The sequence below is a fragment of the Clupea harengus genome, chromosome 23 (assembly GCF_900700415.2).
Source record: "Clupea harengus chromosome 23, Ch_v2.0.2, whole genome shotgun sequence".
In the NCBI taxonomy this organism is placed as follows: Eukaryota; Metazoa; Chordata; class Actinopteri; order Clupeiformes; family Clupeidae; genus Clupea; species Clupea harengus.
The window spans coordinates 2,229,565-2,250,578 of NC_045174.1; the positions used below are offsets into that span (position 1 = coordinate 2,229,565).

The window sequence follows — 21,014 nt, forward strand, 5'->3', positions numbered from 1 at the left end:
GACCAAAGAGTTGACCAAGGACGTCAGAGATAAGATTGTAGACCTGCACAAGGCTGGAATTGGTTACAAAACCATCGGCAAGCAGCTTGGTGAGAAGCAGACAACTATTGGTGCGATTATTCGTAAATGGAAGCAACACCAAACAACTGTCCATCGCTCTAGGTCTGGGGCTCCATGCAAGATATCCCCTTGTGCGGTATTTGGAGGAGGATTGAGAGACAGGATGTGGTCGCGTGAGACCAAAATCAAGCTCTTTGGCATCTACTCCACTTGCCGCGTTTGGAGGGGGAAGAATGCTGAATATGACACCATCCCCACCGTCAAGCATGGAGGTGGAAACATTATGCTTTGGGGCTGTTTCTCTGCCAAGGGTACAGGACAACTCCACTGCATCGAGGGGACTATGGATGGGGCCATGTAATATGGAATATTGGGCTTGAACCTCATTCCCTCATTCCCTCCCATTGAAAACGCAACCTTAAGGATTTGGAGAGGATCTGCAAAGAGTAGTGGACCAAAATCCCTCCTGAGATGTGTGTAAACCTGGTGACCAACTACAAGAAAAGTCTGACGTCTGTGCTTGCCAACAAGGGTTATTCCACCAAGTACTAAGTCATGATTTGCTAGGGGTTCATATACTTATTTTCTGCATCAAATGCAAATTAAGTCATAAATGTTATAAAATAAAGTTTTCTGGATTTTTTTGTTGATATTCTGTTTCTCACTGTTAAAATACACCTACTATTACAATTATAGATCACACATTTCTTTGCAAGTGGCCAAACTTGCGAAATCGTCAGGGGTTCAAATACTTATTTTCCCCACTGTATTCACACAGTAGTGTTGCTGTTTAGTTTTTAGTTGACAACATAATCTGCTCTGATGTTAGATGAATGACACAGTACATTTACATTAGAATAGTTAAATGTCATTATGTTACCTATGATCTATTTTCTAAAAACTAGAAATGATAGTAGGCTAGTAATCTAGGACATGCTGAGGCAGATGGCGTCAGCTTATTCAGCCTCACGATCACAGAGTCAATTCTGAGGTTCAAAAGTGGTTGCCTTGTCAGAATCCACACCAAAAGATTGTTTTGAAAATGAGAATACTTATGGATTAAACATCACGCTGTCCTGCAAGGAACAGGAAACAGTAGTGTTTTATGAGACTGCGTTGTCACTTCAGGTGACCTATAGCCTATGCATTTAGAACAGCAGGAGAAATGACATTAAAACCCGAAATAGAGAAATGCACTGGAGAACTGTATTTATATATTTTTCTTTTTCTATCTCCACCCGGCCGGCTTCAGGCAGATTTATGTGCCGTGGTTCTGCTTGAGGTTTCTTCCTGATTAACAGGGAGTCTTGCCTTGCCCCTGTGGCCATTGTGCTTGCGCCTTGAGCGCCTTGCCTCTGTAAAGCGCCTTGAGACCATTTTATTGTTTTGGCGCTATATAAATAAAATAGAATATAATTGTATTTAATATTTGCCTTCAGAATTTGTTTATTCAAGACTTAGGCGAAACTTTGCACCGTTAAGGTACAGAGCCTCTGACTGCACATCTTGCCTTGGGCTTCCTGCCAGCTTCTGAGTTTGTTCCCAGAAGCACAAAGGGTCAGACAAACCTTTTATTGTCACTCATATGTTAGAGTTGGCCTTGTACGCAGTCATTGGAGGATGAGCATCAGAAAACCTGCTCCGATTTTCTGTCACAGCTGAAATGAAAATGGGTGCTCACAAGCTGGATGGGTTATGGAAAGCTGGTAAAGCCATACAAACATTGCCAAACATTGCCACACCACTTGCTGTACCGCCTCCGTTGTATCTCCGTTAACCAGCTTTAGCTTGTTTAGCTTGAGCAATTTAGCTTTTAAACTAGCTGCAGTATAGTGCCCAAATGAAGAACTGGCTAACGGGAGCTAAAATGGAGCCGGCTAACTATGTTAATGTTACCGGAGCATCGTAGGTCCTGGATAGAGAGTAGCTTTACAAACCTTAGAAAAAATATCCAGGTTGTTGACTTGTCAGGATCCATTTCAGCATGGAAGTTTGTTGACACTCATGGCACGTTTATTCAAATGAGAACTTACAAGTCACAAGTAAGGAGTTCTGTGTTTGTGGATAGAAAAACACATTTGTAATTTGTTGCATATTTGTGGATCATGGTACGTGCATTTACAAATAATTTAAGGCATTATTGAATTTCATTATAAATCAAAGGTGACCCTTGATGGTTTGCGATGTTAAAGAGAAGCATCAGGGAGTCTTAGTGCGTCTTTGTGTGTGTGTGTGTGTGTGTGTGTGTGTGTTTGTGTGTGTGTGTGTGTGCGTGTTGAGACACATTGTGTCACATTATGTTCTTTAATGAGTGTATTTCTATATTTGTATGAATCAGTAGTTGTGCTGTGAATATTCAACAAAATTCTTGCATAAATTCTTGTATTTGAGGTCATTGTCATCTGGTCATTTTTGCAAACAACTGGTTTATAATAAGTCTCCACACAAATCAGTAGGAAATTAATATATGAAGTCTGTGCATGTATGTGTATGTGTTTTCTATTTGTGTGTGTGTGTGAGTGTGTCTGTGTGTGTCTGTCTGTCTGTCTGGAGCTAAAATGCTGGTAATCCAGCCAGCCGTGTCCGTTGCCCAGTCGGCCTCGTCCCTGCCTGGCCACATAGAAGTGAGCGTGGAGTGGGCCTCACCACACTACTGAACGCCTGACTCAATCAGAGGGAGACGCCACCGCTCCTGTGGCAGGGATCAATACAGCTCATTTGGCTGTTAGCGAAACGCTTGATTGCGCTAATCACTTTCTGATTAGATTGCTTTTTTTTGGGTGCCTCAGAATGCAGTTGTGTATTTTTATTTATTTCTCACACACACACACACACACACACACACACACACACACATTCACTAGCTTTATGGGATCAAGATGAGATCAGATTGCCTGGGCAACCAATTAAGGAATGACAGGCACTTTTAGCGGGGAGTGTTAAGAAATATGAAATATCATTATTTTGAGTTTTATGTTCATTTAAAGTTTTTGCCAGTCAATTTCACACTGATGTTCTATGAAATTATCTTTATTTTCCTCAAATGAGATTTCTCAGAGTTTCTTAATTAAGCACACTTCCGTTAAGATGAATATAGTGAGGAAATTGTCAATCTGCAGCTGTGGAGAGACTGAAATTACTGATGGAGACAGTCTGTGTCTGTACGTATGTGTGTATGTGTCTGTGCGTGTGTGCGTGTGTGCGTGTGTGTGTGTGTGTGTGTGTGTGTGTGTGTGTGTGTGTGTGTGTGTGTGTGTGTGTGTGTGTGTGTGCGTAAACTCAGTATGAGATGGAAGTAAAGAGCCAGGAGAGGAGAGTAAAGAGAATGAGTGTGGAAGTGTGTGTGTGTGTGTGTGTTTGTAGAGATTATCATTAATCAGGATTATAACACTATTTGTGATTAAGGCCTATGTCATCAGCAGAGTAGACAAATGCACCTTGGCATTATTCAACTGCATAATTACATTGCAACGTACAGTTAAAAGCTAAAAGCCATTCATGCTCCTACGTTTTAATCCACTTCAATTTGATTTATGTATATATACAGATATGTTTTACTTATATATATATATATATATATATATACAGTGCCCTCCACAATTATTGGCACCCTTAGTGAATGTGACCAAAACAGGCTATGAAAAAATATGTCTTTGCTGTTTATCCTCTTGGTCTTTCACTCAAAATATTCACAAAAATCTTACCTTTTCATTGAAGTAAAATTATTGAAAGAATTTTTTTTTTTTTGACATTAAATAAATATTATTCTCCAAAACAGGTGTGCCACAATTATTGGCACCCCTTAATTTAATGTTTTGAGCAGCCTCCCTTTGCCAAGATAACAGCTCTGAGTCTTCTCCTATAATGCGTGATGAGGTTGGTGAACACATGGCACGGGATCTGAGACCATTCCTACATACAGTATCTCTCCAGATCCTTCAGATTCTTAGGTCAACGCTTGTATACTCGGCTTCCGCTCTTCCCACAGATTTTCTATGGGGTTTAGGTCGGGGGACTGTGATGGCCATGGCAAAACCTTTATTCTGCGGTCGGTGAACAATTTTTGTGTTGATTTTGAGGTGTGCTTCGGATCATTGTCGTGCTGGAAGGTCCAACCACGGCCCATTTTAAGCTTCCTAGAGGGGGCTGTTAGGTTTTCATTTAATATCTGCTGGTATTTGATGGAGTCCATGATACCATGTATCCTAACAAGATGTCAAGGGCCTTTGGAAGAAAAACAGCCCCACAACATCAAAGATCTGCCACCATACTTCACAGTGGGTATGAGGTGCTTTTCTGTATGGCTATCTTTCTGTTTACGCCAAACCCACCTATGATGTTTGTTGCCAAAAAGCTTTATTTTGGTCTCATCTGACCATATAACTCGGTCCCATTGAAAGTCTGACTTACATTTGGCAAACTGTTGGCGCTGTAGTTTGTTGTTGATTGACAGCAGAGGCTTTTTTCTGGCAACCCTCCAAAACAACTTGTGGTGATGGAGGTGGCGTCTGATGGTAGTTCTGGAGACTTTCTGACCCCAGGACTCAATTTACCTCTGCAATTCTCCAGCTGTGATCCTTGGAGATTCTTTTGCCAGTCGAACCATCCTCCTTACGGTGCGTGGGGTAAATTTACAGATAGGTCCTCTTCCAGGCTGATTCCTTACATCTCCTGTCGCTTTGAACTTCTTAACTATTGCCCTGATTGTGGAAATGGGTATTTTCAACTGTTAAGATATTTTCTTATATCCTTTTCCGGATTTCTGCAGCTCAACAACTTTTTGTCGCACTTCGACACTGTGTTCTTTTGTCTTTCCCATCTTGATGAATGACTAAGGGTATTTGGCCTGTGTCACCTCATATTTATACCAGAGTGAAACAGAAAGTCATGGTTGACCACTAAAGAGTTCCTAATCAAACAGGTGAACTTAAAAATGTAAAACATGACTGGTAATATACTTCAGTTAGATTTTCATTATAAGATTTTCTAGGGGTGCCAATAATTGTGGCACCCATGTTTTGGAGAAAAATATTGTATTTAATGTAAAAAAAAAAAGTATTCTTTCAATAATTTTACTTCAATGAAAAGGTACGATTTTTGTGAATATTTTGAGTGAAAGACCGAGAGGATAAACAGCAAAGACATATTTTTTATAGCCTGTTTTGGTCACATTCACTAAGGGTGCCAATAATTGTGGAGGGCACTGTATATATATATATATATATATATATATATATTACCATTAATTGTACATGCCATTAACAAATGGCAGGGAGTTATTCCAGACCCACCTGATGTCAACCACACACTAGTTCCATTGCTGAAAGGATGACTCAATTAATTTGTACCCAAAGGATCATTTAAATTAGCTCTTTTTAGCTCTTTTTAAAATAGCTCTTTGCTATGTCTGACAGACCCTGTTATCGGGCTGGGACTTTGTTAAGGCCTTCCTTTGAGGTCCTAAATTCCACTGTTGAGACAGCCAGTGGCAGGCTTTCAGGAAGGCTTTTTTTGAAGTTCGGCCTAACCTTTTATGTCATGTCCTCCATTAACAGAAAGATTGCATCTCTTATTTCTTTACTTCGCCAGCCCTTAAAAGAATCCTTTTAAAGGAGTCCAGATTTCTGTTCTTTAGGACTGTTTAAGATATCTTCCCATCGTCAACAAACACAACCCCTTCTTGTTTTGAACACAGCACAAAGACAAGCCTCCCTGCAGACGAGCAGCGTTGCAGGTCTCCTCCTCTAACACAGCGGACGGGACTAATCAGGTGTTTGTGTGCCATCGCAAATCACACATTGTGACCTTGGCAAATTAAAGGCAGCCAGACTGAAGGGTCTTCCTCCTCCTCCTCCTCTGACTGCAGTATAAGCCGACATCCAATGTCAGGCTTTATCTGATGGAGGTTGTTTTGTTTTGTTTACTTTCCATATTAGGATGTGTGGTGTGGTGTGGTGTGCAGTGCATGGTGATGAGGAGCCAGGTGTGTAATTGGCTCTTCTCCAACCAGGCCCAGCACACTACTCCAGGCATACCGTTTTTGGCTTTAGTAATAGGGCCCTTACTAAAGACAAAGATAAGACCAGACATTGTTTTTTTTTTAAAGAAATTAATATATATAAATAATTAATGCTTACAGCTTAATGACTTACTCTCAGGAAAGACATTTTTAATCCATAACTTCGGGGTAGGATTAAAATATATTCATCAGTTCTTTTAATTACATCCCTGTTCTTAAATATCTTACTCGAGCTCAACATTCCCTTGTATTTTCAAGAGCTGATGTCACCCTCGGTGACGACGCCTGTTTTCCACGGGCACGGGCTCTCCGCTGCGTGGCCGTGTGATTTGGTGGCTGAGCTGTAAAAAACGCTTCGTATCTCTCCAGGTGTTCCGGGCAAAACCAGACAGCGTATGATAGATGGCACTTGTGCTCCTTCCTCTGCCAGCTTGATGTGATTGAACATCGCTCCCCTGCCTCTCAAGTTGCCTGCTTGGCAGCTGTTTCAGTAGGGTGATCATGGGGAACATCCGCGTCTCTGGCACACAGCAGGCCTAGGGCCTCTTTGAAGTCACATATGTCCAGCGGAATCACTCCAAAGGCTCTGATTTACGAATGGTTTACCGGAGCAGACTTGATATCTCCTCCAACAAAATATCAGAGAAGGCATGCAGACAAAGAACACAAATAGAAGAGACGTGATGTTACGCTTCTTCAAAACATCTAACCCTCAGAAGGCTCTTTTAGAAGCTCAGCTGTTATGTTACCAACTTATGTTAACTTCTTCATTGCTACATGAATTGTTATTATTACTGTGTAATTAAGTTATTAATAATACCATGTACATTTAATTTCATGCTACTGACCCTGAAGCCCCATAGATTGTGTTCCCTTTAAGAACTTATAAAAGCTCCTATCAATTACTTAATAATGTTGTACCCTAAAGACACTTGATATGAAGTGTGGCTGATCAATATGATTCATTTCTTTGTGTGGTATTAGCATTCCGCCTCTTATTTTTACTGAAAGCCCTTTAGTTAGTCAGAGATAAAGAGTCCATGTAATTGAGTGAGGAGCTCCACAGGCGACTGACCTCTACTTCTGTTAGCTGAACAGTTAGCGTGAGAGTGCTAAGGGGAACATCTGACGATCCGTGTGGAACCGATCGATCCCGATGAGCTGTAAAGCACTCCCAAAAGTCCCCAGAGTCCAGAAATAACCTTTCTAGATAACGGATAAGCCATCAGACTTGTGTACCGCCAAACCGGAGTTCTGCCAGGGAAACGGTGTGCAATTGGTGTGTGTGTGTGTGTGTGAGGTGCACTGAATCCCAGTGAAGTGGGATGAGTGTGTTAAAGATCTAGAGATAGATTCTCTCCACACCCCTTGTTAGTCTTAGTGTTAGACACTAGGTGCACTGAGGCCACTGCTTCCTTTGCCCCCTAATGGCATATGAAGATGTAGCGCCTCTCTTTCCTGGCTTTGCCTTTCTTTTTCACACTCTCAGACAATCCACTCGCTGCTGTCCCGATCGCTTTTCCCCCAAGGTCCTTGTCAGGGTGCCAGTGAACACCCATAATTGATTCCACCGCAGATGTCAGACAAACGAAAGGCTCTAATTGGCAGGTAATGCACCATGCCTTGCCCGGCAGTGTTTTTGGACAGTGTTCTTTTTTTTTTATTCTCTTATTCCATTCTGGAAGAAAGTTTTATTTTTCTGTCTTTTCATGCTGTGGTTTTGCTTTTCACATTACGACTTTAATAAGATATTTTTTGGAGATAGTCATGATTGTTTGATAGCAAACACCCATTAAGTCTAGTCTAGTCTTCCTATTGTATACAGATTAGTGTGATTCACTGATGTTGAATTGAAAATGGCAACTGGAGAAAAAAGCGTAAATGTTCAGCATCTTTTCCACTTTCTCTGTCTCTCCCTCTCTCTCTCTCTTTCTGTGTGTCTCTCTCTCTCTCTCTCTCTCTCTGTCTCTCCCTCTCTCTCTCTCTCTCTCTCTCTTTCTGTGTGTCTCTCTCTCTCTCTCTCACTCTCTCTTTCCCGTTCCTCGGTGCATCTAGAGAGATTCATCAGTGAGCTGAGTAACAGCCACCTGTCATGATAAACATGACATCAAACTCCAGAATCACCCAGCATCTCTCAGCAGGATCTGAGAGAAGCAGGGATGTTATATTTGCTGAAGGCCAGATAGTTCTCTTGATGGAAAATGATAGTGGTTTCCCGCAAAGGCTATCACAGAGAATATTTCCAGCCACCATGAAACACATTAGTTACACAAACACAAATACAACTACAAGGGCACTTGAAGAGTACAGATCTCCACCAACACATCTCGCGATGTTAAATAAGCGAAAAATAATGCATGTATCTGTGAATGTATTTCATGTATTTAGAGAAATAATGAATGGATTCGGATCCGCTTCTTCCTTGGCCCACGCTACTCCTTGCCACCTGCTGACAAACAGACAGACAGACAAACAAACAAGCAAACAATCTGAAAACATAGTCTCCTTGGCGGAGGTAAAGATACATTTAAATGTATCACTTTTGCAGATGCTTTTATCCTAAGTTCACAGAAGGCTTAGACTTCATCGGTATGTGTGGTCTACCTGTTGAACCAAGAGGGGCAGAGGAAACAGTAGATGTCGTCATTTGTCAATATTGTGCCTTCTTCACCTTATCTGGCCTAGAGGTTGATTGTAAAAAAACTAAATGAATAACACCACTCATCCAGTATCAAACTTGGCTGAGGTACTGGACCTTTATATAATTAAATGGAAAGAAGCATCCGCACACTCGAATCTGTGCAAAGCACTTTTAGGAAATGAAAAACAAAAATACTCCCCATTTGTCCGACTGTGTGGAGCTGTGTGTCCTCTAACAGCCTGGCCCTGCTGTGCAGAGAGAATGAGAGCCCATACCTCGTCCCCGAGAGGGAATTCCCAGTGCGGAGTTGTGTGCAGCTAGTTGCCTCATCCTCCTCCGCCAGCCTCCCGTTATCTCTCCCACACTCACGCCGTGCTGGGCTGGCCTGTGGGTGATTCCAGCACTGCAGGGGCTGTCATGGCAAGATAGCATTTCAGTAGTGGAGACCGATCCCGTAGGACTCCATACAATGATGGATCCAAATTCCTCTTAAAGGTTGCGCGCAGATCCCTGTGCCTAAAAGACCCAGTGAACCAGACATTTTGGAATTCGTCGTGTAATTATGCACTCATTTGCCAGTTTATTAAAAGCACTAAGCTAAAGATAATGCAGTCTAATTCATCAGTCCTGCAATAAATCTTAGCTTCATGAAAGTTATAATATACAGTATATAATATAATATTTAATTTAGAGAGCTGTTGATTCAACTGTGTGATCATTTTGGAGGCTGCAGTTTGTGGTGCTGTTGAATCGTATTGCATTGCTTATTTTGACCACCCCATCTCATTCAGTGAGGTTAGGCTAAATAACAGGAAGACTTTTGTGTTCAATTCAATACAGTTTAACAGCACCACAAACTACATCCTCCAAAATGATTATGCAGTTGAAACGCTGCCTCTCTTAAACTGGTGCAACATTAACTGAACATTATAACAATCATGAAGGGCACTGTAATACAGGACAGGAAAGGACAGGACAGGGCTTTTCGCTATGAGCACCTAATAAACAGGTATTACTGTGAACATCATAAGTCTACAAGAATCAGGTTATGTGTCAGCAGATCGCCTTTTTTCATCTTTTTTCACACTGCCTGAAGGTCCACAGGGAATGAATACCTTTTCTTTTCTTAGAAACACCATTGGAGCACTTAATTATTAAAAATATGTCCCAGAATATAAGCGTTAGCGCATGCTTCCTTTTATATCCTAGAGACTCCATTTCCATGACGACCTCAGGCATAGTCTCCACAGCTTCCCAGTCACCACCAGGATTATGGTAGAAAAGAAATCAATTTGACAGCATTTGGCTAGAATTGTTGTCCATCAGTGGTTGGATAATTACAGCACCACCGGTTTGATTCTTCTTCATGTGTTCTTTTGTAAACTGCTTGACAGTTGGTATGCGCTTGTTGTCTGCAGGGAAACTAATTAGCCCGAGCACTGTGACACTGGTTGACCAGCTGTTTCAACCCTGGCCAGGACTATGAGTCACTCCTTACAGGGCTGCCACGACTGACTATTTTACTCTTCAGATAACAAATCTATCAACTATTTTACCGATTACAGATGGTTAATCTGAACAATTAATTTTAATTAAAATCCAGTTGACCATTTCATTTAGGTTCCTTTTATTTTGACAACAACAAACTATGCGATTGTATTATGCAGCACAAAACAAAATGTAAAATGAAAGTGCAAACTGTCAACTCCTTATTTAAGTCAGTAGTGCAACTACAAAGGTTTCTCCTGAACCCCTTCAAAGTACAAAAGTTTGGTCTGCATAATAAACCAAGTGCAGCATGTTCAGAGTATAAGAGACGCTGGTGTCCAAGTCCAGCTCAAACACTGGCATCAAACATCTGTTAGACATGTGCGTTGTGATGTAAGAATGTCAACATGTCCACATGTTCTGGACTAAGGCTAGCGCTTTTCATGGAAACTCTGTCTCCAGCTGTGAAGAGATGTTCAGACGTATGATGTAGCAGGTACACACAAATAAGACTTTGGAGAAGAGATGTTCAGACGTATGATGTAGCAGGTAGACACAAATAAGACTTTGGAGAAGAGATATTCAGACAGTGTTGATGTAGCAGGTACACACAAATAAGACTTTGCAAGAACAGCCAGAGAGGGAAACTTCATTTGCTCCCCACCAATGCAGAGGATCTGTACTTTTAGGCAGAAGATGATCTCTGCTGTTGCTAATTCCCTGTCACTCTTCTCTGTGCTACTACAGTGCAAGGGCTTTCACTTTCACCTGCAGTCTCAGGCTTTTATCAGGAATTTAAGTCTGCGAAACCTGGCATCCAGGGCAGGGCAGGTTACACTGGTGTTGGTGGGAGCATCTTTGGGCCATCTCAAACCTCCCACGTTGTTGAGGCTTCCTGGGCGGCAGCAGCCTGAAAGGCCTGCACAGGGGGGGGGGGGGGGGGGGGTTAAAGGCTGCGTTTTGTGTGGACTTCATCTGTCCTTTAATGAGTGCAGGCCGTCATGTTTGTGAAGCATGCTCTTTTAGGGAAGAAGTAGCCTGGTTGGTATGTTTGAAGCATAGCACGGAAATCTTCCACCATTGACTGGGGTCTCATCTCTTTTAATTATGTTGATCACAAGCTTGCAAACATTCTCGATTGTATTTATGACATTCCCTACACACTGAAATGTACTTCGAAGCCCATACGCACACACACTAACACCGTCAATCAATGTAGAAAAGGCCCACATTCTAGGGCTAAACATTTTCTCAAACACTTTTAAGGCAGCAGGTAAACGACTTTATGGCTTTAATGATGAGTGTTTTTGGCAGCTACAAAAACAAAACATTTTGAAAAGCTCTCCCTAGCTCCAGCCATAAAGTCGTTTACCTGCTGCCTTAAAAGTGTTTCAGAAAATGTTTAGCCGTAGAGTGTCTCCCTTGTGAGAGCTTTTCAAGAGAGCTTTTCAAAATGTTTTGTTTTTGTAGCTGCCAAAAACACTCATCATTAAAGCCATAAAGTCGTTTACCTGCTGCCTTAAAAGTGTTTGAAGAATGTGGGTCTTTTCTACATTGATTGACGTGTTAGTGTGTGTGCGTATGGGCTTCGAAGTACATTTAGGGTAGTTTAATAAACATAAATACACACACTTTTGTTTTTGCCTTTTCTGGTGGTCCATCATTGCTGTGGTATGCCATCCAAGCTTTGCACAGTGGACAAACCACCTTTTTGTATTCTGATCATTTGAAGTACACCCATACTTTAGGAGTCTTGGGTCTGTACAAGTTCTTCTTTCTGAACCGATACGGATCGGCTGCAGCCGCCGTCATTTTGAAAAACTGTAGCATTGACTGAAGCCGACCAATGACTGGAACCAAAACCGATTGACGTGATGCACGTAGCAATTCCGTAGTGATATTGAAGAAAAAACATTTGTTATAATGAACAGAAGCATTTCAGATATTTATATGAAACAGGTCAATTCTTAAAAAAAAAAAAAAAATACAGTGTATTGATTTAAAATATTGTTTTTCAGTGTCATCATTGATTCTGTCGACTGATCACGGCAGCACTACTCCGGAGTCTAAATGGCTCCATAATGAGTGTTGTATGTGAGTGTCTAACGCTCGTTTCATTTGTACATATAATGGGAGACGCGCCGCTGTACACACCTGTGTTCTGGGGTGTATGCACAGAATGTATAAGTGATGTATAGGAGCAGGTTATTCAACGTCTTCTTCTTGCTGGTGTGTGTGTTTGTGTGATTTGTGTGTTTGTGTGTGTCTATGTTATGTACCTCTGCCTGTGCTATGTACCTGATGGAGATGGAGGAGTCCCATCGTTAACCCACTGCCTCCCTCCCTCCCTCCCTCCCTCCCTCCCCTCTCTCCCTCCCTCCCTCCCTCCCCTCTCTCTCCAGCTCTGGCCAATGTGAAGCTATGGGCCATCGACCGCCAGTGTTTCCAGACTATCATGATGAGGACGGGCCTCATCAAGCAGACAGAGTACATGGAGTTTCTTAAGAGGTGGGTCATCTCCATCTCCATCTCTTTCTCTCTAGCTATTTCTCTCTCTCTCTCCATCTCTCCTTCTCTCTCCCCCTCTCCCTGTCTCTCTACACCATCGGTTCCCAAACTGGGGTACGCGTACCCCCAGGGGTACGCGAAGTGGTTCAGGGGGTACGCGGGGAGAACATTTCCGCGATAACAGAAAACAGACGGAATTCGCACAATGTACCGTTTGAAACAGAATTGCAACTTTCAGACGGAAACATCATTTAGTGCATCAAAATCGCCCAAATTCCCCTGTATTTTTTTTTACGCAGCTGGAGATTAAATGTCTGAAGGGGTACGGGACTGTAAAAAGTTTGGGAACCACTGCTCTACACCATCTTTATCTTTCCTCTCCCTCCTACTCTTTCCCTGTCTCTCTCTTCTTTTACCTTCCTCTCTCCCTCCTTCTCTCTATCACTCTTTCTCTCTCTGTTCCTCTCGCCTCCCCCCTGTGTTTCTCTCCGTTCATCTCTTCTTCAATCGCTCCTTCTTTTTTCTTTCTTGCTCTTCTTCACCGCATCTCTCACAATTCATCCCCTGACCCCCTTTCAGCTTCATCTCCGCCTTCATCTCCTCTCTTCTCTTTCTTCTCTTTATCTTCCTTTATTGTCCTTGTCCCTTCGCATTGATCTTGAGGCACAATCAGAGTGGATTGTCTGACCTCCATCCTCCACTGTCTCTCGTTCCATTCATTTTTCCTTTTCCCCTCTACCTCTCTTTTCTCTTCTGTTTTGATCTCTCCTCTGCTCCTTCTTCTCTTGCTCTCTCGTTCCGTCCAGGAAATCCCTGCTATGTCCTATTCGTAACTGAGATTCCTCTGTAAGTGCTCTCAGTCTCCTAGAGCTTTTCTATGCTTTCTCATTTCAACAGTATACACAAACACACGCTCACACACACAAATACACCCACATGTCGCACACACACACACACTCACACCCACATGTCGCACACACAATACACATTTACACTCACACACACATATACATCAATATTATCACATTCACATGAATTGCCTTACCACACCCTATTATTATTCAACACGATAAAACATTGACTGCAATGACCTGTTGATTGCAATGAGAAACATTTACCCCTGAATCCCTAGTGGTTTTCTGCTTGGTGGAATGACCAGCAATCACATTCAGTGATCATTCAACCAAGTCATTTAGATGAGTTTTACCACTGAGAGCAAGTGAAGCTCCTGTTCAACCATAAATGCCCAGTAATAGTCTAAAGTAGGCCATGAAGCGTGACTTCATCAGTAGTGTGGAGCTTGGAGTATGTCAGACCAGAAACCGTTCAGATTCTGAAATGCACTGCTTGTAGGCTGTCATTATGTCACTCAGTGGCTGCGGTAAATCGGATTCCATCCGATTGCTGTTCTATTGAATCCAACATTTTTTTTTTTTTAATTGTTACAATTTTCCTTGGATGTTGTCTTTTTAAGAGCACATTACAGTTCAGTTGACAGACGATAACCTTCTTCAGACAAATCTTGTGCCTTTTAAGCAAAACAGCTCCCACTTACTTACAGCCCTCACTGTCCCTCATGCACTCTCCTCTCAGGGTTAGTGGTGGTTCTGGGATAAGAAATCGCTCTAAAAGTCCCCTCAGAACGAGTCTCTTGCTTTAAGATGTGCAGATGTGAGCAGCCACATACCTCAACAAGAGCAGAAACCCTTACTGTGACACCGATGGAAGCCTTACAGATTCCAGTGTGTTTCGCTTTTTTCCTGTGATTGACTTGCAGCTGCTTCAGAGTGGACAGCTGTCCCCTTGAGAGACACAGTTAACACACGGAGACGTGTCTCATGGCAACAGGCTCTGGTCAGGTAATGTCACCTGTCAGAGCTGTGGCCATTAGGCCCAAGATCTTTTGAGTGGGTAGATTGGCGCTGGGTTTATAGGCCGATGTGGCCACTAGCCCAGAGAAGAAGGCATCGAGGTGGCCACTATACACCATGCTGGCTTTCCTGAGACATATCAGAGGCCTGCTTGAAAAGTAACTCTCTTTCTGTCTCTCGCTCTCTCTCTCTCTTTCTGTCTTTCTGTCTCTCTCTCTCTCTGTAAGTCTTCCTCTCTGCCTCCCTCTCTCTCTTTCAGCTCTGTCAGCTGTAACTTACTGTAAACCTGCATTTGTTCATCCTCTAAGACCCACTATGTGTAACGAAGGGGAAATGAGAAGTGGTGAGCCTGATCCCATAGTCAGCCTCTGTAAAGAGATACCGCACTGGGCATCAGCATTCACTTGGCATACACGTGTGTGTGTGTGTGTGTGTGTGTGTGTGTGTGTGTGTGTGTGTGTGTGTGTGTTTGGTTATTGTCAAGGCGTAAGATGCCAGCTGTACATGTGAGAGTATGTGCATGTATAACAGTTGTCAAAGCTACGGTGTGTGTATGTGTGTGTGTGTGTGTGTGTGTGTGTATGTGTGTGTGTGTCAGTGTCACTGTATGTGTGTATAAACACGTACCAAGTACATGGATATTACTACTGGCTGTCGAGGCTTACGGTGTCAACTGTACATATATGAACACGTGTGTGTAGCAGCTGTCAATGCCTCAGCAGGACTGGTTAGCAAACAAGCCACACATCTACAGAATGGGCAAACAGAAGGGGGGAAACGTCCAATCATTTCCACCAGAGCGGTGGCTGCTCAGCTTGATATGATTGGCAGCTGTCGTCCTAATGAAATGTCAAGAAGAAGAGCGAGACGCCGGCGGAGCATCCTCTCCCTTCAGCTGCTGCCCTGTCCCTGTGTGCCTCACCTAACTGGGGGGGGGGGGGGGCATTCTGCTGTGAGGAGAAGAGAGGACAAGGGATGAGAGGAAAGGAGATGAGAGAAGAGGAGAGGAGAAGAGGGAAGAAGGGATGAGAGGAAAGGAGATGAGAGAGCAGCTGGTGAAACTGCTCACAGTAGAGATGCATTAAGGAGGGTTCCCCAACATCTCTTGTAATCTCGTTGTTTGCCCCGCTACATTTATGTTTGGGTGGTGGTGGGGGGTGTCTGCTGCCCCGCAGCATGAGGACTTAATGAAACCCACAAGCATCCATCTAGTTAACAGCAGGAGAGGACTGGAGGGAAATGTTTGATACAAGGAAATTGTCTGGGCAGATGTGAGATTTTGGCTGTTGGAGAAACGAGCGGCTTATAGCATTCTTACAGACAGTAGAGTGTGTGGTTGTCGTGATATACTGTGGAGTGTCACAAAGACGACAACGGCATCTGACTGGGTTGCATTTGTTTGAGTGTCTAATCTTTCTCTCTCTCTTCCTCCCCTTCCATTTCTCTGCATCTCCCCCTCTTGTCTCTTTATCCCTCCTTTCCTCTTCTCTCTCCAGCGTTCCGACTTTCCAAGGCCTCCAGGAGGAGATTCTCAGCAAGCTGGCTGACGTGCTTGAAGAGGTAAGCTGCAAAACAACACACTTCCCCTTTCCTTTGTTTGGTTGTTGACATCCCTGCTGTCTCTCATTGACTTGCTTCAGGGCGTGCAGAACATCAATGAACACCAGAGTTATTTGACGAGTCCCATTAGCCTCATTTCATTGATTAAACATTGAAGGGAAGTCACCACTGCATTCAGCTACCTCTACTGCGACAACACATTGTGACCGACTCTGACTGTATAGTCACCCTTGAGCTAAAACATCTGTGCTAATGACATTAGAATATTCGCCCCGGGGAAATTTTTTATTTTTTCAAGGAAACTCAATCAGTGACAACATGTCCATCGAAGCTCATGGTGGCCCTGTGCCGTCACGACACTCAAAAGAGGCTCGCGGCAATGTTAGTTTCCAGTCCATTAGAGACTGACTGTGAGCAATCGAACCAATTTCCAGGCCATCCGCGGCGATGAGCCACTTCATTAGCCTCGCCTGGCGCTCTATCAAGGCCCGCGAGGCAACAGGTGATGTCCCTCACCGTGTGTTTTAATATGAAGAAGTATTTACTTTACTGCACGGCAGAGAACAAGGAAGTCGACTTTTCAATACAGTGGGGAAATAAAGAAAGTTTTTCCTCTCTTGTGTTTGTACTCATTCCCGTGAGATTCTGGGCATAAGGCTGAGCTATGGACCGGGATGCAGTTATATGTCACGTAGTATGGATCGGGATGCAGTTATATGTCACGTACTATGTGACAGATGATATTAAGGTGTAGCTGTGCTGTCCAGTACAGTGTGACATATCGAGTGACTAAAAGTAATTGCACACTGACACTTTATGAAATAAAACAATAAAAAAGCTCGAACTGAACTGATAAACTGGGGTCAGGATTATGTTGGTGAAGAACATCAGTAGTGTGGTAAGGGTTGCTTTAAACCACACTTAATTATTTAGTTGCAGTGTGACATGGGTGATGTTACCAAGGTCCGAGTGTGTGTGTGTGTGTGTGTGTGTGTGTGTGTGTGTGTGTGTGTGTGTGTGTGTGTGTGTGTGACAGTGTGTGACTAGTTTAGGACTTGACATAGAGTCCCTGAAGCCAGATACAGAGGTAATGTTCTTCCCTTTCCTGGGTTTTTGCGCTGGGCCACAGCTGGTGAAACACCTGTGATACGATGCTGAAATCTGATTATAAGGTTTACCCTTGCATGTGTCAGATGTAAACGTTAGTCAGATAGATTGGAAGGGGCTTTGTGGGGGAGGGGGAACTGGGGTCTGTGAGTCAGATCTCTGTGCTGCCGTGTGTTGAAAGCTGTGTCCACTCACTCACTCACTCACTCTATAGTTCACTTTCTAGCTTTGCAGTGAATTCCAACAGCACCTCAAAATGGCTGATTCTAGAGAATCAGCCATTTTGAGGTGCTGTTGGAATTCACTGCAAAGCGCACTATATTTCTTCTAAACTTCTCACGCCCGTCACAACTGACAGTGTACAAACGATGTACACTACAACAGAGTATACTTCCTCCAGTATACCACAATAATTTAAGGTTTTGCAAGCTAAACAAACTGAAGAAGACCTGCACATCCCTTAGCTTACATGTTAGTCACCAGTTGGATATGCCTAGATGAGGCCTGAAACCTTTACATTGAGCTGAGAAGCCTGTCTGAGAAGCTTTAGAATAGAGACCACCACATCTTAATTGTGTACTGTAAAGGAAATCAAGAAAACAATCTAAATGAGTGATGAAACAAACCACATGAAACTTTTGAATACCATGGAAAATACAGACTGCATTTGAGCTAAATATCACACTTATGGCCTTGGACATGGAATGTTATGAAATGTAGTGTCACCAAATCTCGTTTTAACGTCGGATTCCCTACATACTGAACTCAATAGATTTCTCTTTATAGTGAGTGAGTGAGTGGGTGAGTGGATGTTCCAAACACAGTTACAGTCACAGTGTTTTCACCTGAGGCACCAGGCAATGACATGCTACCAGCACGATCATACAATGTCATGCTACCGGCACGATCAGGCAATGACATGCTACCAGCACGATCAGGCAATGACATGCTACCAGCACGATCAGGCAATGCCATGCTACCGGCACGATCAGGCAATGACATGCTACCGGCACGATCCTTTCAGATGCTGCAGTTTGCCAAGAAGACAACCAGCTGTGGTCACAACATAATCTCAACACTGTTGGAATGCTTTTCATAAACCTTCAATCAGAGGCCCAGAACGCTGCAAGGCTTGGGGAGCCATTTTTGCACAGATAAACAAAATGGCCCGCAGCCAGCCACATCGCTTGTAACAGAAAAAAAAGCTCCTTCACCTGCAGATGTCTCCAGAAATTAAAATGTGTGCTGCCTTCTCTAACACACTTGAGAAGGAACATCTCGTTACAGTAATTATGCAAATCTATGCTAAAGAGCATCACCACTTTAATTTAGTGCTCGGAAGATTGTTTGCAGACATCTTGAAAGCTGAGCACGAGTGGCAACCATAGTCATACCAACGGCATGGCATGGAGACAAGCCATTTGCTTTTAGTCTTGCATCGTGCATGGCTTAGCAGTGAGTGCCACCAAGGACCTGTCTGCATGGTGCTTTTGACCTGTCAGGGGAAACTAAACTGAACTGATGTTGAGTACCTACCCATGTCTGTGTGTGTGACGGAGGGAGAGAGAGAGAGAGAGAGAGAGAGAGAATATTTAATGTTTAATAATTAACAATGAACCTGTTATATGTTTCTATACCACATTGTTACCACCTATAACTTATTGTTTGTTTTTATTTATTTATGTTTATTGTGCTTGTACATTTTATGTAAACATGCTTTGGCAACGTTGTATTGTATGCAGTCATGCCAATAAAGCCTTATTGAATTGAATTGAAGAGAGAGAGAGAGAGAGAGAGAGAGAGTGAGAGAGAGAGAGAGAGAGAGAGAGAGATTTGTTTGGCTTTTTTTTCCTTGGGAGGAGGGTGCTCTAAGTGTCTATAGGTCACACAAGACATGGTCAGGCTTTCTAGCAGTGACATTAGCACTTTGCTGTCCTCAGCGTGAAGGTCAGCATCAGCCACTCTAAATAAGTTGTTTGTCTGATATATTTAGGTGACAGCTCCTTTGTAGAAACAACAGGAGATGTCTTTAGAAACTAGAGTTGAGAGGAGGTCAGGCAAGGTAAGACAAGGCATCCCCCCACCATGGGGGAAGGACACCCCCATGTCACAAACAATGCCTTAAAATAGCATCAATAAAACCCACTATGTGTTTTTCCTCCATCTCTCTCCTTCTCTCTCTTTTTTCTCTCTGTCTCTTCCAGAGAGCGCTCTGGCGTTCGACGGCTCTCGCTGTCCTCTGCGAGGATGAAAAATGAGCCGTCCCTAAAAGCCACACAATCATGACAAAGAAACCCCATAATGATGGGGGGGGGGGGGGTGGAAACCTGTGTGTGACTGTAGTGGACTAATGGGCAGGGAGAGAATGATAAATGAGCTGTGGAGTGTGTGTGTGTGTGTGTGTGTGTGTATGTGTGTGTGTATGTCAGAGAGGCAGAGAGCATGTTGCATGTGTGTGAAGTAGTAGTAGTAGTCTGGCGGTGATTTTATGTGTGTCTCAGTCTGACAATGTCTGACAAAGTTTTATTTGATTATATGTCTTTCCCTGTGAGTGCTTTAGGTGTGTGTGAGTGCTTTAGGTGTGTGTGTGTGTGTGTGTGTGTGTGTGTGGTGTAGCTGTCTGGGTGTGTGTGTGTGTGTGTGTGTGTGTGGTGTAGCTGTCTGGGTGTGCTGCCATGTCCTGTGGAGCATGAACTGTGAACGGCCCAGGGCGACTATTCTTCTTCCCTCACCATACCTCCCCCTCTCTCTCCCTCTGTCTCCCTCTCTCTTCTCTTTCCCCCTCTCTCTCCCTCTCTCCCTCTGTCTCCCTCTCCCTCTCACCCTCTCTCTCTCTTTCTCTCTCTCTCTTTCTCTCTCCCTCTGTCTCCCTCTCTTCTCTTTCCCCCTCTCTCTCACCCTCTCTCTCTCTCCCCTCTCACCCACTCTCTCACCCCCTCTCTCTCTCCCCTCTCTCCCTCTCTCTCCCTCTGTCTCCCTCTCTCTTCTCTTTCCCCCCTGCCCTACTGTCACCACCATTGGATCTCAGAAATACCCAAACCCCTACCATGAATCCCCCACACCCCACTGTCCTCTCTCCCTCCAACTCACGTGCCTCTCTGCACCGCGCCTGTGGAACCCTCTCTATTCCATCCCTCCTGCACCCCCACCACAGCAGGCTTCTTACCCCCCCACATACCAAATACCCCTACAATAAACCTCGTACCCCCTGCTCTCCTCTGCCTCGTCTCCTTCTGACTCAAATGCCCCACTGTGCTCCAAGCCAGTGACACGCCACTCTCCTTTACCCCTCCTGCAACCCTACCCCAGCAGTCGTCTCACTCTCCACAACCCCATACCCCACACCCCATACCACCAGCCCTCCACAGCACACCTCCTACCATGGACCTACATTCAGCCACAGTCTTCTTTTTCTTTCTTCTTTTTCTTTTTCTTCTTTTCTGTATTAGTTTAATTAGTATTGCATGGTGTGTCTCTTAGCAGCATGTGTACTTAATAAAGGTGAACATTTTGAAGATGGAACTGAATGACTTTAGCTCATTTTCGGAACTCCGTAATGACATCTCCAGAGAAGAGTTGCCTACGTGCCACCAAGGCAACCTCACCAGAGTTTCCACATGCTTGAGCTGCTTTCTGCACTTTACAAATGATCCTCTAATCCCGTCTCGGCGGGAAACGCCTTTCCCTTCCCGTGCTGCTTGATCAGTCGCTCCGAAACACAGAGGCACCATGATCGATACATCAGTGTCTCCAGACGATC

At 43.7% G+C, this 21,014-nt stretch overlaps 1 protein-coding gene across 4 annotated transcripts in view; it reads left to right on the forward strand.

Moving 5' to 3' along the window:
- Positions 1 to 21,014, forward strand: part of prkg1b (protein kinase cGMP-dependent 1b) — a 131,511-nt gene that overhangs the window by 67,914 nt on the left and 42,583 nt on the right. For all 4 annotated transcript variants that reach the window (XM_031561501.2, XM_012820035.3, XM_031561503.1 and 1 more), the window contains exons 4-5: positions 12,611 to 12,716; positions 16,084 to 16,147. In XM_031561501.2, the coding sequence (XP_031417361.1) occupies positions 12,611 to 12,716; positions 16,084 to 16,147 (170 nt within the window). The remainder of the gene's footprint in view (positions 1 to 12,610; positions 12,717 to 16,083; positions 16,148 to 21,014) is intronic.